General features: G+C 35.7%; 1 protein-coding gene across 1 annotated transcript in view; it reads left to right on the top strand.

Moving 5' to 3' along the window:
- ARHGAP15 (Rho GTPase activating protein 15) overlaps positions 1–15,633 on the top strand; it is an 898,999-nt gene that overhangs the window by 470,736 nt on the left and 412,630 nt on the right. Inside the window, exon 8 of the mRNA XM_007934953.2 lies at positions 8,275–8,397. Coding sequence (XP_007933144.1) covers positions 8,275–8,397 — 123 coding nt within the window. The remainder of the gene's footprint in view (positions 1–8,274; positions 8,398–15,633) is intronic.

The raw sequence follows: 15,633 nt of genomic DNA, 5'->3' as shown, positions 1-15,633 counted from the left end.
GTAAATTTTGGTCAATGACATGAGACAAAGTATATGTGAACTGCTGTATGAAAAGTGAATTTACTCTGTAAATCTTCACCCAAATCCTAATAATAATAAAAAAAAAAGAATCTTGTTAAATTGTAGATTCTGATTCAGTATATCTAGAGTGTCAATACAAATTCTCAGTGGTAATGCAAATTCTCAGCAGGGGGGCTGAACCATAATGAATTAATCCGAAGCCCTGATGTAAACCTTTACAAATAAAATGAGAACAAGTAGACTAGAACACTGTTTATAATAGCATTTCTGAAGGGTAATGACTCTGCTTTCCTTTAACAACATTTCTGAAACGTTAGCTTGCCTAGTATTTCCAAAGTTTTTTAAAAATAATAATAATAACATGTAATTGTAACATGGGAATACTGCGAGAACAGCAGTTTGGCAGAAGTAAGGGATATTTCAAAATAAAGTCCCCAGCAAGAGAAGTTCTGGCAGATGCTCAACTCTGGATCATATTATCCAAACCATTGGATTCTGGAAGATTTGGGGTTTTTCTTTTGTGGTTCCCATACCCTTAATAGAATAGTAGTGGATATTCATCGTCCAAACTATGTTTATTCCCTTGGGGAATAAATATTAAAAAAAAAGGTGCCCATTAAAACAAATGTTCCTACCTCTCGAAGTGGTTTTAACACCATAATAGCTGTGTCAGGTATAAAACTTGAGTTGAACTAATGCCTGTTTTCATATGTAATGATATTTGTTGAAGATCAACTTAGAAAGCCCACAGTCATAACTATTCTCTGGTATGAGCAGCTTTAACACCAATTAAATCTCTCAACTGGTTAAGAATGGTGTTTAAAACTAATGCCTTTAGCCTGTGTGCATTGAAACACTTAAACTGTATATTGTTATTCAAAATCTTTAGGCTTTGAAATATATGCCGTATTTTGGTTTGGAAAAATAAAAGAAGAGGAGAATACATAAATGAAATAAAAGTGAACTCTAGAATACATGAAAAACTAATGGTAATTCAGGTTAATTGTTCACAGAAGTAAAAATATGGAGAATTGAGTGATATCTCTAGTCTCCTATACAAATCAGATTAGGTGCTTTGGAATTTAAACCCATATCTCATTGGGCTCTTTTCATTTTTGAATAAAAAGTTTAAATGGGAATGGAAAAAAACTGCTCATTGGCTTAACATAAATCTTTAGACTGCAGGAAGCTTCACCCTCAAAAAGTAGTTGAATCTCTGAGGAAAAAGAAAAGGCTGAATTCTATTTTTCATAAATGATGGATTATTGTACCACACTGTGTATTTTCCAGTAAAGTATCCTTTTATTTGCACTGTGTGATTACAAGTTTCTAAAAGTATGTGTGGGGTCACTTGGGTGCTGTGGGAAAATGCAAGGAACAGTGTTCTGTTAAAATCAGTAGTGAAATCAGAAGCAAACTATGTCCTGATTATCATAGGCATGTGTTTAAATTTTGCTTTCCTTAATTGGTTATGTTGTATTTACTTAAAATGAACAATTTGGCAAGTTTTTCTCCCTTGACAACAGAAAAGCGTAAACTGTTTTATAAGTTTGGCTGTTAAAATAAGATTTGTAAACCACAATATTCAGACATCTACTGCTGTTTAAAGGGATCCTGTGATGGACCTTGCTTTATAACCATGTACTTTTTACATTTTTATTTTATATTTATAGCTCTTTCAAGTTATTTGGTTAATAAAAAGTATGCCATATATTATAGTCATCTATTGACTTTAACTTCTACATAACTCTTCTTAGAACAAAATGAGCAGAATGAATGATGGCAAAGGCCTTGTAATTTGATTTGTCATCTGAGGATGATTATTTATGGCATCAGGAAATGGAAGTAGATGCTCTAGTCTGTCTCCAGGAAAGTCATCATTAAAGGCAACTTTGCAAGTTTTGGTTATGTTAAAAACTGTGTAATCATATCCAAGACTTTGCTAGTTTCTCATTATACAAGAAGGAAATAAGATAAAGCATTTTTTTAAATTAGTGGGTTTTTTTTGAAAAACCAGTGTACTTTATGCACGTTTCTCACGTGTAGAGCCAGATGGTAGTATGAAAATAATATTACATACATATATATCTCTCTAATTAAGAACACCATCACCAGAATACCTAGGGGGTTCCAAAAAGATATAATTCACTACATAATTATTTTCATAATTTAGCATTTATATTGTGCATATATTTTAATTTACAAACTATCTTCTAATCACATCATTTTAAGTAGTTCCAAAATAGCATAGAAAATATGTCTCTTGGCCATATATCTGTTGACTTTCTGTCATGGGAAGCATCAAGGTTTAGAGATGAGATCACAAAGAGAAAATATTACCTTTGGTTACCTGTGAACATTCAGACTGATTATTTTTATCATACCAAAGACAGATTTCAGACTAAAATTACCCTGACACAGATTTTTTTCCTAAAGGTTGAAAATATCCCTTTAGCCTCCAACACTAGATCTCAGATCTATGGGGTGTTGACTACAGTAGTCAGTTGAAGCAGATTTTATACCAGCTGAGGTGGTCATTGCAGTGGCTTGACTGAAAATGAATGTTGATAGGACACCGTGTAGCATACTCTATTAAGATTCTTAGAATGACTCTTCCTAACAATGAATTTGAATTGGTTGCTGTTTGTTGTTAGGTGCCATCCAGTTGACTCTGACTCCTTGTGAGCCTACGTACAACAGAACGAAACACGGCCCAGTCTGCATCTTCCTCACAATCTTTGCTATGCTTGAGCCTATCATTGCAGCCACAGTGTCAATCCATTTCATTGAGGGGCTCCTCATTTTTTGCTGACCCTCCACTTTACCAAGCATGATACCCTTCTCCAGAGACTAGTCCTTTCTGAATTAGTTAGTGCCTGGTAGTCATAATCATCTTAGTTACCTAGTGCTGCATAGCAAAAATACCACAATAGGGTGCCTTTAAAAATAGACATTTATTTTCCTATTGTTCTGGAAGTCTGCATCAGGGTTTTGGCTATGTAGACTCTTTCCTTGATAGCAGCTCCATGCAATTATTTCTTCTTTGGACGGTAGACAGTCTGCACATGACATCTGACTTCTTTTGTGTGTGTGTGAATATGTGTCTATGTCAGTGTGTTTTCTGGTCTTTTTATAACTCAGAATTTATTTGGTTATGACTCACCCTACACTGGTATGAGTCTCATTAATCTAACAAGAGAAAATTCCCTACATCCACACAGAATCACATCCACAAGTACAAGAACCAGGAACTCAACACATATTTTCTCAGGGAAACAAAACAATCTATAAAAATTGCTCTGTAAAAGTAATGTTTGCTTCTTGGGTTCTAATAAATCCTTCATCAAGTCCATTCCAACTCATGGCAACCCTATGTGTTATGTAGTAAAACTGCTCCCTAGGGTATTCTTGGCTGTAATATTCACAGAAGCATTTCACCAAGCCTCTCATCCAGGACACCACTTGGTGGATTTGAACCACCAGTCTCTGCATTAATAATCTAATAGCTCTTCCAATTTCTCCAAAACATGACCTGAGGTCAATCCCTTCTCTAAAGAAAAAAAAAAAAAAAAAAAGCCACTGAGTGGATTAGCTACTCCTCCTTGGGTTTCCGAGGCAGTATCTCTACAGAAGTAGATTGCCCAACCTTCCTTCTGAGGAGTGGCTGGTGGGTTTGAACTGTCAGCCTTCTGGATAACAGTCAAATAAATGCCTTAGGCACTATGCCATCAGAGCTCCCATCCCTTCTCCAGGATATGTCAATTCTTGGATATATCTCCATCATACTTCTTACCAGTCTGTTTTAGGATTACTTGGTTACATGTCCAAACTGCCACAGACTAGATGCCTTTTATCTGCTGTAATTAAATCCAGTGCAGTCATGTATGTAGTGGATGGCCAATTTGTTTTTATGTTTTGTATATGATCTTTTTTTATCATCTAGTAGCATGTCCAGAAGTATAATATGAGCCACAAGAATAATTTTATACTTCCTATTATTATATTGTTGTTAGGTGTTGTCAAGTAGGCTCTGACTCAGAGCAATCCTATGTACAACAGAATCCTATGCCATCCTCAGAATCATTGCTATGTTTGAGACCACTGATGCAGCCACTGTATCAATCGATCTTGTTGAGGTCTTCCTCTACCAAGCATTATACCCTTCTTCAGGCAACGGTCCCCTCCTGATAACATATCCAAAGTACATAAGAAACAGTCTTGCCATCCTCCTTTCAAAAGAGCATTCTGGTTGTACTTATTCCAATACACATTTTTTATTCTTCTAGCAGTCTATAGTATATGTGATATTCTTTGCCAACACATGCATCAGTTCTTCCCTGGTCTTCCTTATTCATTGCCCAGCTCTAATATGCACAAGAAGCTATTGGAAATACCATGGCTTACATCAGGCACACCTTAGTCCTCAAAGTGAGATTTTGTTTTTTAATGCTTTAAAAGGTCTATTACAGCAGATTTGCCCAATGAAATATATCATTTGATTTATTCACTGATGCTTCCATGAGCATTGATTGTGGATCCAAGTAAAATGAAATCCTTGGCAGCTTCAATCTTTTCTCTGTGCATCATGTTGTTGCATATTGGTCTAGTGTGAGGATTTTTGTTTCTTTATCTTAAGGTATAATCTATACTATAGTCTTTCATCTTCATCAGTAAATGCTTCAAGTCCTCTTCAATTTCAGTAAGCAAAGTTGTGTTACCTGCATATCACAAGTTGTTAATGAGTCTTCCTCCAATACTGATGCCACATTCTCCTTTACATAGTCCAGCTTCTGGAATTATTTGCTCAGCATACAGATTGAGTAAGTATGGTGAAAGGACACAACGCTGACACATACCATTCCTGAATTTAAACCATGCAATATCTCCTTGTTCTATTCAAATGACTGCCTCTTGGACTATGTAACGTTTCCTCAAGAGCACAGTTAAGTGTTCTGGAATTCCTATTTTTCTCAATGTTATCCGTACTTTGTTATGATCCATCAGCTGAATGACTTTGCATAGTCAGTAATATACAGATCAACATCTTTCTGGTGTTCCCTACTTTCAGCCAAGATCCCTCTGATATCAGCAATGATATCCCTCATTCCACATCCTCTTCTGAATCTAGCTTGAATTTCTGGAAATTCCTTGTCAATGTACTGCTATAAATGTTTTTAAATTCTCTTCAGTAAAATTTTACTTGTGTGTAATGTTAATTATATTTCCACATTCTGTTGGATTACTGTTCTTCAGAATGGGCATAGATATGAATCTCTTCCAGTTGGCTGGCCAGGTAGCTGTCTTCCAAATTTGTTGGCATAGACTAGTGAGTGCTTATAGGGTTGCATCTGTTTGTTGAAAAACCTCAATTGATACTTCATCAGTATCTAGAGCCTTGTGTTTTCCCTAATGCCTTCAGTGCTGCTTGGACTTCTTCCTTTAGTACCATCCTTTCTTAATTATATGCTACCTCCTGAAATAGTTGAATGTTACCATTCTGATTGGAACAGCAACTCATGGATTCCTTCCATCTTCTTTTGATGCTTTCTGTGTCATTCAAAATCTTGCCCATAGAATCTTTCAATATTGCAATTTGAAGCTTAAATTTTTTCTTCAGGTCTTTCAACTAAATTGGTTGCTCAAGTCTTTTACATCATTTCTTCCATTCACTTTAGGTACTCTACATTCAAGAGAAAGTTTCAGAGTCTCTTCTGACATTCATTTTTGTCTTTACTTTCTTTCCTGTGTTTTAAACGACCTTTTCCATTCTTCATATATGATGTCCTCAATGTGATTCCATAATTCTCCTAATCTTCAGTCATTAGTGTTCAGTGATCAAATCTATTCTTGTCAGGGTCTGTAAATTCAGATGGATAACTCAAGGTTGTACTTTGCCCCTTGTGGACATGTTTTAATTATTGTCTAGTAGCTACATTTTAAAAAGTAAAATAAACAGATGAAATTAACTTAAATAATAAATTTCATTTAACTTAATATATTCAAAACATTTTCATTTCAACATGTGGTACTAGCCATATTTCAAATGTTCCATAACCCAGTGTGGCTAGTGGCTACCATATTGAAAGCATAAATCTAAAGTAGTATTTCTAAAACTATTTAAAGTTAAGGTACATTTTAAAAATAAAATTTGTTACTCTACTGAAATAAATTAATAAGCCAGCTCCTAACCACACACATCACCTCAGGAGGTCCTGATCAATTACTTGGAGTGCTGAGGGTATCCATAACTCTTCCATTTAAAACCATTCTTCTAGGCACCACAGTTGGGTAGCTGAGGTCTATAGCATTTTGTTAGTAATAGAACCCATTATGATTGGTAAATAATATCAAGACCCACCTAAAATGAAAGTGCTTATACTTTTATTATAAATCCATTTGATAAATAGTTGATTCATGATAGATGGGCAGATAGATATGAAAAATGTTACATTCATTAGGTATATATTATATACATAAATATACTTTTTATTTTGCTGGTTTTTTACATTTTCTCCATGTATAAATAGACCTTGTACCACCAATGAATGAGAATTCAAGAACACCCTGTAACTTTTCTAATATAAAAGCACTGATTCTCAACAGGAGGAAGTTTTGTCTTCCTGGGATATCTAGCAATGTCTGGTGATATATTTGATTGTCACCTCCACACCTCATCTTACTAACTCAAGTTTTTGATTGCTCTTGAGTCAAAAGTGGGAGAAGGAACCAAAACATATCTTTCTTTTACTACTTATAAAAAGGCTTCTTACACTGTGGACCAGGCAGATTTGACAAGAAAAGAACCTCTATGTACCAAGCGTCCAAATCTCCACATTTAAATAACTGGATTAAGACAGTGGAAATATCAGTTAAAGTCTACATCTTATTTTACAGAGACAACAGAGTCCTACAGTTATTAAAAATAACACACCTTGAATGTGTTCAGACTTTGTGCTGAGAACCCAAACTTGATGTACTATTTCGATCCTTGAATTCACAGCTTTTTGTATGAAGCCAGATGCTTGCTAGGCGTTCAGAAAATATTTGTTAGTGAATGAATCTGAGATGTACGACACTGCACATAAAGCTGAAGATAGGTAGCTGAGAATACTGAAATAGGGCCATTGAAGGAGACATGAAAAGTCTGAGACAAATTTGTGTTTCACAGTTTCACCTAGAACTGGTCTGGTGGCGTAGTGCCTAAGGCATTTGACTGCTAACCAGAAGGCTGGTGGTTCAAACCCATTAGCCACTCCTCGGAAGGAAGGTTGGGGAATCTACTTCTGTAGTGATGCTGCCTCAGAAACCCAAAGAGGTATCGCTATGAGTCAGATCTGACTCGATGGCAGTGAGTTTGGTTTGGAAGAAAAGTAAGAAATATCAACTTCAGAAAAATAAATCAATTTGTGTTAACATTAAAAAAAGAAGAAGATTGACTAAATTAATTAGTTATGGAGAAACTTTGAAAAGACCTGAATTTCATAGAACCTAGGGAGCTCTGGTAGCATAGTGGCTAAGGCACTTGACTGCTAACCAGAAGGCTGGCGGTTCAAATCCACCAGCCACTCCTTGGAAGGAAGATGGGGCAATCTACTTCCGTAGTGATACCACCTCGGAAACCCAAGGAGGGGTCGCTATGAGTCGGGTCCGACTCGACGGCACATAACAACAACAACAACAACAACTATCAAGTAGATTCTTATTCATGGAGACCCTATATGTGTCAGAGTAGTACTGTGCTCCATAGGGTTTCCAGTGGCTGTGTTCTTACAGAAGTAGATTATCAGCTTTCCTTCTGAGGTGCCACTAGATGGATCACCTACAGGAAATATATAATCATACTTAATTTAAATGAACAATTCTAAAGAGGTTATTACCCCTATTTAGCTGATTTTTTTCTGTACTCTGAACATAATTTTTTGTATAGAAACAGATAGGTGGAATTATCCAGATAAAGGTTATTACATTTAACATAAAGGAATGAAAATGAAAATAATTTATTAAAATAATTAAAATAAACTATGAATATATAGAGCTGACCACATTCTCATTGCACATTAATGTTGCAGCAAAACTAGTACATTTATATGGGCAAATTTTACTTGAATGCCCTGTCTAAACAGGAGAGCCTTAGCTATTAATTCAGGTAGTTGTTCCATAAGTACTGTTTTCTATTCCTATTTGCATAAAGTAATAATCATAAAAGAGAAATTTACTGAAAGCCTGTGACTTTTTTTTTTTTTTAATCTCCAGTGTTCAGACTGCATCATAGTGCTTCTGATACAAGTGACAAAAACCGAGTGAAAAGCAGATTAAAGAAGTTTATTACCCGAAGACCTTCCCTGAAAACTCTGCAGGAAAAAGGACTTATTAAAGGTACTGGATGTGTTATATTTTTACTCTAAAAATGATAAATGAATGTGCCTCTGTGTCCACAGCTAATCAGTGCTAAGGGAGTATTAGGATATTTAATTCCTTTTTAGGTTGCTTATTAAAATTTCTACTCTATAACAGAAATAAATAAAAAGTTGTCCAGAACATTAATCCTGAGAAAATAAAAGAGACATCATGGGATCCTTGAGAGTAACACCTAGTTTGCCCTCTGGAGGTGGGCTATCCTAGGGGCACATTATCCTGACTATGTGCCCCATGTACAGAAGATTCCGATTTATTCTGACTGTTTCAACACACCTAATAACAGCAGTACCTTCAGTCTGAAAAGTATCCCAATTTGGATAATACGTTATCTGATTACCCTAGTTATAATCTAAAGTAAGTGCTAGTAAAGAAAGTCTGAAACAAACCAGTGTTGTGAAGATTTATGAAGATTGAAAGCCAGAGGCTGGAGAAATCAATCTACACTGAAAAAAGCAAGACAGTTTTTAAATTTACCTAAAATAGAGAATAAAATATTCTAAAATATCCTATGGAAAGCATAAATTATCAAACAAAATCATTAATATCACATGCAAGTAAAATTTTGCTGAAGATAATTCAAAAACAGTTACATTAGTTCATTGACAGGGAACTTCCAGAAATCTAAGAGAGATTTGGAAGAGAACATGGAATCAGGGATACCATTGCTGATGTAAGATAGATCATAGCTAAAACCAGATAATCCCAGAAAAATTTTTATCTGTTTTTATTGACTATGCAAAAGCATTTGACTGTGTGGATTATAACAAATTATGGTTTACACTTCAAAGAATGGGAATTCCAGAACACTTAGTTGTGCTCATGCAGAACCTGTACATAGATCAAGAGACAATTGTTTGAATAGAAGATGGAGATACTGCATAATTTAAAATTAGGAAAAGTACACCAGGAATTATGTTTTTCATTATATATATTCAATCTGTATGCTAAGCACATAATCCAAGAAGCTGGGCTATATGAAGAAGAATGTAGCATCAGGATTAGAGGAAGACTCATTAACAACCTATGAGATGCAGATCACACAACCTTGCTCAGTGAAAATGAAGAGGACTTGAAGCATTTGCTGATAAAGATCAAAGACTATAGTCTTCATTATGGGTTACAAACACCTCAACATCAAAAAAAAAAAAATGCTCACAACTGCAACAATAAGCAACATAATGATAGACGGAGAAAATGTTGAAATTATTAAGGATTTCATTTTACATGGATCTACGATCAATGCCCATGCAAGCAGTCATCAAGAAATCAAATGATGTATTCCATTTCATTAACAACGAAAAATGTCACTTTGAGGGCTATGGTGAGCCTAACCCAAGCCACAGCATTTTCAGTTATAAATATGAATAAGGAAGAGCAAAGAAAAATGGATACCTTTGAGTTATAGTGTTGGTGAAGAATGTTAAATATACCAGGGACTTCCAGAAAAATGACCAAATCTGTCTTGGAAGAAGTACAGTCAGACAGAATGTTCCTTAGAAGGAAGGACGGAGAGACTTCCTCTCATGTACTCTTGACATGGTATCAGGAGGGACCAGTCCTTAGAGAAGGACATTATGCTTAGAAAAGCAGAGAGTCAGCAAAAACGAGAGAGACCCTCAATTAGATGGAGTGACGCAGTGGCAATGGATTCAAATAAATAATGGACTCAAACACAGCAACCACTATGAGGATAGCACAGGACCAGGCAGTGTTTCATTCATTACACATAGGGTCACTATGAGTTGGAACCTACTCAACAGCACCTAATAACGACAAAACATCCTATTCACCAGACTAGAAAAGCACAGATTTGGCATTAGGCTGATTAGAATTCAGACTTTGGTTCTGTTACTCACTTGTTGGGTTGATTTTGAAGAATTTATGATCTTTCTGAGTCTCAGGTGTCTCATCTGTTAAATAAGGGTATTTGTAGCCTTCCTTGAGATCATCAAGAGAAAGAAATAAAATAATCTATGTAAGGAATCTAACAGAGTTTCTGAAACTTAAGTAAGTATTCAATAGATGCCCTCTGCTATTAAATACTAGGGGCTCTGGTAGCATAGTGCCTGGGGCACTTGACTGACTACCAGAAGGCTGGAGGTTCAAATGTACCAGTCACTCCTCAGAAGGAAGGCTGGGTAACCTACTTCCATAGTGATACTGCCTCAGAAACCAAAGGAGGGGTCTCTATGAGTCAGATCCGACTCGACGGCACATAACAACAACAAAAACAACATTAAATGCTATTATTATTGTTATCAGTACTAGTGTATTAATCAAAAAACAAAACAAAACCCACTGCCATCTAGTTGGATCCAACTCACAGCAACCCCTCCTTGGGTTTCCGAGGCATTATCACTACAGAAGTAGATTGTCTGACCTTCCTTCTAAGGAGTGGCTGGTGGGTTTGAACCACCAGCCTTCTGGTTACCAGTCAAATGCCTTAGGTACTACACCACTAGAACTCTTACTAGTGTATTATATAGAATAATTGAGGGAAAAGTAGATAAGACAGATTTCTATAAATGGAAATCATTTCATGGGTCATAAAGGCTAAACATATTGTTATACTAAAAAGAAAACATATGCATGGAGTCTCTGTATTTTCTCTATTTTTAATTTTTATTCTGAGGAAATATCTTTTGAAAATTATATTAAAAATATTTTTAAATGGGCTAAGATATACTTCCAGCTCTAAGAATTGTGTTTGAAAGACTGATCCATAGAGAAGTCAAAAGCTGATTTTTCTATACAATCACTTTTCAGTAAAAGGGCAAAGTAGATCTTAACATTTTCAGCAACATTTAGTATGATAATTATTAAATGATTTACAATATTTTTGACTTATCAGTTTCAATTCATTTTTAAACAAGTGAACACATCACAAAAATCAGTAGACATTCTGAATCTTTCACTGAAGGTAAAATTTTATGAAGTTGAGTATGACTTTCACTAATACTGTGGAAAGATCTTAGAACATAAGCATGTAGGGGTAGAAGCAGTACCTGCTTTCAATCAATTACCTCACTTTTTAATTCTATGAGGATGTCATTTTTGGTGCTATAGACAGTATTTGACTTTCTACAGATACAACTTCATATAATAGTAAACGTATACTTTCAGTTTTGCCTTAAAATTCATCCTACAGATGATAATTTTTTTAGAAAGTATTCATTTACAGAGTACCAGCCATCTTGTAAAATATAAAACCAGATCAGCAGCCCAAGCAATCCGAGTATTACATAAAGTCCAAATGTTTCATGACTGGCAGAATGAAAGAGGTTTTCATTCAGTGGCAAGGTCTGGCTCCAATCAAAATGTTAAGGGATTAATAATTATAATGTTCAAGAATTGATCTCAGAAAGCAGCAGAGAAACTGGGTGCCTAAATGCAGATTTCATACTGATGTAATGGAACCACTGAACACACTCTGATGCTTACATTTCCTATCTTAGAGCTCCATTAAAATTTCTCCATAACTGACCAATGAGTCAGTATTCATTAGTAGGGCTATGGAGAATCTATGTGAAATTCTGATTTGATAAGCTTCCATTGTTGTGTTCAGTGGAATTTTCTTCCAAATACAGATCATGTTACACAAATATAGTCACTTCTTGGACCATTCTCAGTTTTAACTATAAATTTCCTAAGGTTTTTACTGAGCTTTTTTTCCCCTTAACTGAGGAAAAGGTGTTAAACTAATTTTTTTTAAATGCAAATACAGTCTAATTTATTATTTTTCATATAATATACCCATGTATATAATGCACATATGCATATAACAAGCAGAGCATGCAAAGGGAATTAATGTGTGAGGGGTTGCATGGTTTGCAAAACTGTATGGCATGTGTTATTTGTGTAAAAATACAGTAATAATTTGGTTCATTTTCTTGTTAGATTTAAGGCAAAGACTAGAAAAAGTAATAAAAATCAGTATGTTTGTAAGTTAAGAAAAATATCATAACAGATAAATGATTAAAAGTTTACTTTCTCCCAGAAAAATGACTTAACTCTCACCAACAGTAAGAATTATCTATAAAAAAGAATAATGACCTTTAAAATCATTCTGTGCATTTTGGCCAAAGAATATGTATCTTTCAGATCTGGAACAAAAGACTTCCATTACCAATATTCAAGAAGGCTGTTGTGTGGTAGTTTGGGACTTGAAGGGTGTGTGTGCTTTCTGAGAGCTGTGAGGAGGTCTCCAGGACCACATATATTTTTTAAAGTCTTTACTCTTTCATGCATGTTACAAAATGTGGAGAGGGCTAATTTTTTAATTCAGCCAATATTTATTGAGCACCCACTGTAGGGGGAGGGGGAGCTGTGCTTTACTGACTTTATAATACCCAGCAGAGCAATATCCACAAAGCATTTTACCAGAAAGCATTTGCCCTGTTAACACACACTCTAGACTCTGTCATAAACTGTCCAAAATCTGTTTTGAGGCCTGATGGAGACCTGTCCAGTATGTGATTTTGTTACTAGTCCAGTATAGATTTTTCCAGAAACTCTAAACCAAAACCAAAACCAAATTGCCGTCGAGTCGGATCCGACTCATAGCGACCCCTTCTTGTGTTTCCGAGGCAGTATCACTACGGAAGTAGATTGCCCAACCTTCCTTCTGAGGAATGGCTGGTGGGTGTGAACCACCAGCCTTCTGGTTAGCAGTCACATACGTTAGGCACTATGCCACCAGAGCTTGCCAGGCACTATTAGATCTGCAAAAAGTTACAAGGTGGAGCTGCATTTTGTAATTTCTTTAATATGACTAATGAGAAGAGTCAGCAGATAATTCTGAATAGCTGCTTAATGGAAAGAAATCTAAATAGCTCAGGTGGGTGTAGCAATCATTGTATTGTTGCAGTGGTGGCTTCTCAAAAACCTCCAATTTCCGCAAGTGCATTCACATTTGCCAAGGGAATGGTGAGTCCTTTATAAATATAGGAGTTTATTACATTGTGAGTTTCATTGGAAACAAAACGTGAATCAGTTTAATATGTAAATTATAGGAAAGAGGGTACGTGTTAGGGTGGTAGGTATGTTTGTATATATTCTCCACTTGTTTTTAGAACTGAAGTAATAGCTCTTTGGCATTAGCCAAACCACTTTATGAAATCTTTTAAAGAACAGCATTGACGTCCAAGAACAAGAAATACTTGGCAATACATGTTCAGAAAAGATAACAGTTTTTGTTTTGTTTTGAAGAGCAACTAGTATTTCCTTATATCAAAATGATAGAGAAGCTTCTGTGTTTAGAAAGTAGTTTATTTTGTCTTAATATATGTAAAACCATACTGGATAGCATTAATAAAATCTGAAATCAATGCTATAGTGTGTTTTAAAGAGTATATTAAAAAGTAAACAACCAAACAACAAATGCTGGTGAGGTTGTGGAGAGATTGGAACCCTCATACACTGATGAAGGGACTGTAAAATGGTATAACTACTGTGGAAAACGGTATGTTGCTTCCTTAAAAATTGGAAATAGAAATATCATTTTCTCCAGCAACACCACTACCAGGAATATATCCTAGGGAAGTGAGATGTGAGACATGAATATGTAAATTATATATAAAATATATGTAGATTATAATCATGATACAAATAGGTACATGCACACTCATGTTCATTGCAGCACTATTTACAATAGGAATGAAATGGAAACAATCTAAATGCCCATTAACAGATAGAATATTTACCCAAACTATGGTATATTCAAGGAGCTCTGGTGGCATAGTACCTGAAGCATTTGACTGCTAACTAGAAGGCTGGTCTTTCAAACCGACCAGCCACTTCTCAGAAGGAAGATTGGGCAATCCATTTCCACAGTGATACTACCTTGGACACCCGAGGAGGGGTTGCTATGAGTCAGAACCAACTTGACGGCAGTGTGTTTGGTTTTTTTGGTATGGTATATATGTACAGTGGAATACTATGCAACATTAAAAAATAATGAAGAATCAGTGAATCACCTCATAATGTGGATGAACTTGGAGGAAATTACGCTGAGTGAAATAAGTTATCACAGAAGGACAAATATATTGTGTAAGTCCATTACTATAAAAAAGTCAATGAAAAGTTTACACAAGGAAGGAAATTTTCTTTGTTGGTTACCAAAGATGGGAGGAAAGGGGAATGGAGATAAATAGATGGGTAGTTAGGAGACAGGTGTTGATATGAGTGAAGGAAAAAGCAATATAACAATAGTATGTGACTAGCACAATATCACTAAGGAAAAAGAAGACACAGAGGTGCACAAAGGTACAGAGAATAAAGAAAAATACTATTGCATACACAATATTGTATTATCACTAACAACAAACACTACTCTCTGGATGGATGCATATAGGCAGACAGGCAAGAAGATCAGGTATGGATAGGTGAATGGAAATATACCAAAGATCATATGCAGGTTTGGCAGATGATATTCCTACATTTATATTTGTACATCCTATAAAAATGTCCATATGCAGTTTAAACATTAACAGAAGCCAAAGTTAATATAAAACTTCTTATCCAGAGCTAAGCACTTTGAGGGAGTGAGTCACTGGGCCTAGGGGCTGGGGACATGGTCACAAGGGATGTTATGCTCAATTAGCAAAACATAGTATACAAAAATATTTTTCTACATTTTACTTCAGTGAATAGTGACTGGGGTCTTAAAAGCTTACAAGCAGCCATCTAAGATAAAACAGCTGATGTCTTCTCATCTGGAGCAAAGAAGAGTGAAGTAAATCAAAGACATATGAGAAAAATTATTCCAGAGGACTAATGGACCATGACAACCTCAGCCTATACAACCATGAGACCAGAAGAACTAGATGATGCCTGGCTACCAATGTTAACCACTCAAAAAAGGATCAAAATGGAAATCCCAGATAGAGTGGGAGAATGTAAAACACTCCAAATCATAAAAGACATCAGTCTTATTAGTCTGATAGAGACTGACCCCAGGACTATAGCCCTGAGTCACCCTTCAGACCTGGAGTTGAATTCATTCCTGTGACTTAACTGCTGTGGCCAAACAATAGACAGGGCTATGAGCTGAACACCTACACCAAGGAGATGTGTGCCTTAGATCAACCATGGGAGATTAGAAGGGCAGCATTTGCACAGGGAGAAAGACAGGGAGGTGGGAATCCATAGGCAAGGATGACACAGGGAAGAAGTGGGAGGTGAGCTGTTACACTG

The sequence above is a fragment of the Orycteropus afer genome, unplaced genomic scaffold (assembly GCF_000298275.1).
Source record: "Orycteropus afer afer isolate SDZICR_OR568_19922 unplaced genomic scaffold, OryAfe1.0 scaffold00023, whole genome shotgun sequence".
Classification (NCBI taxonomy): domain Eukaryota; kingdom Metazoa; phylum Chordata; class Mammalia; order Tubulidentata; family Orycteropodidae; genus Orycteropus; species Orycteropus afer.
The sequence above is the reverse complement of the archived record's forward strand: the minus strand, read 5'-3'. Positions and strand labels throughout refer to the sequence as shown.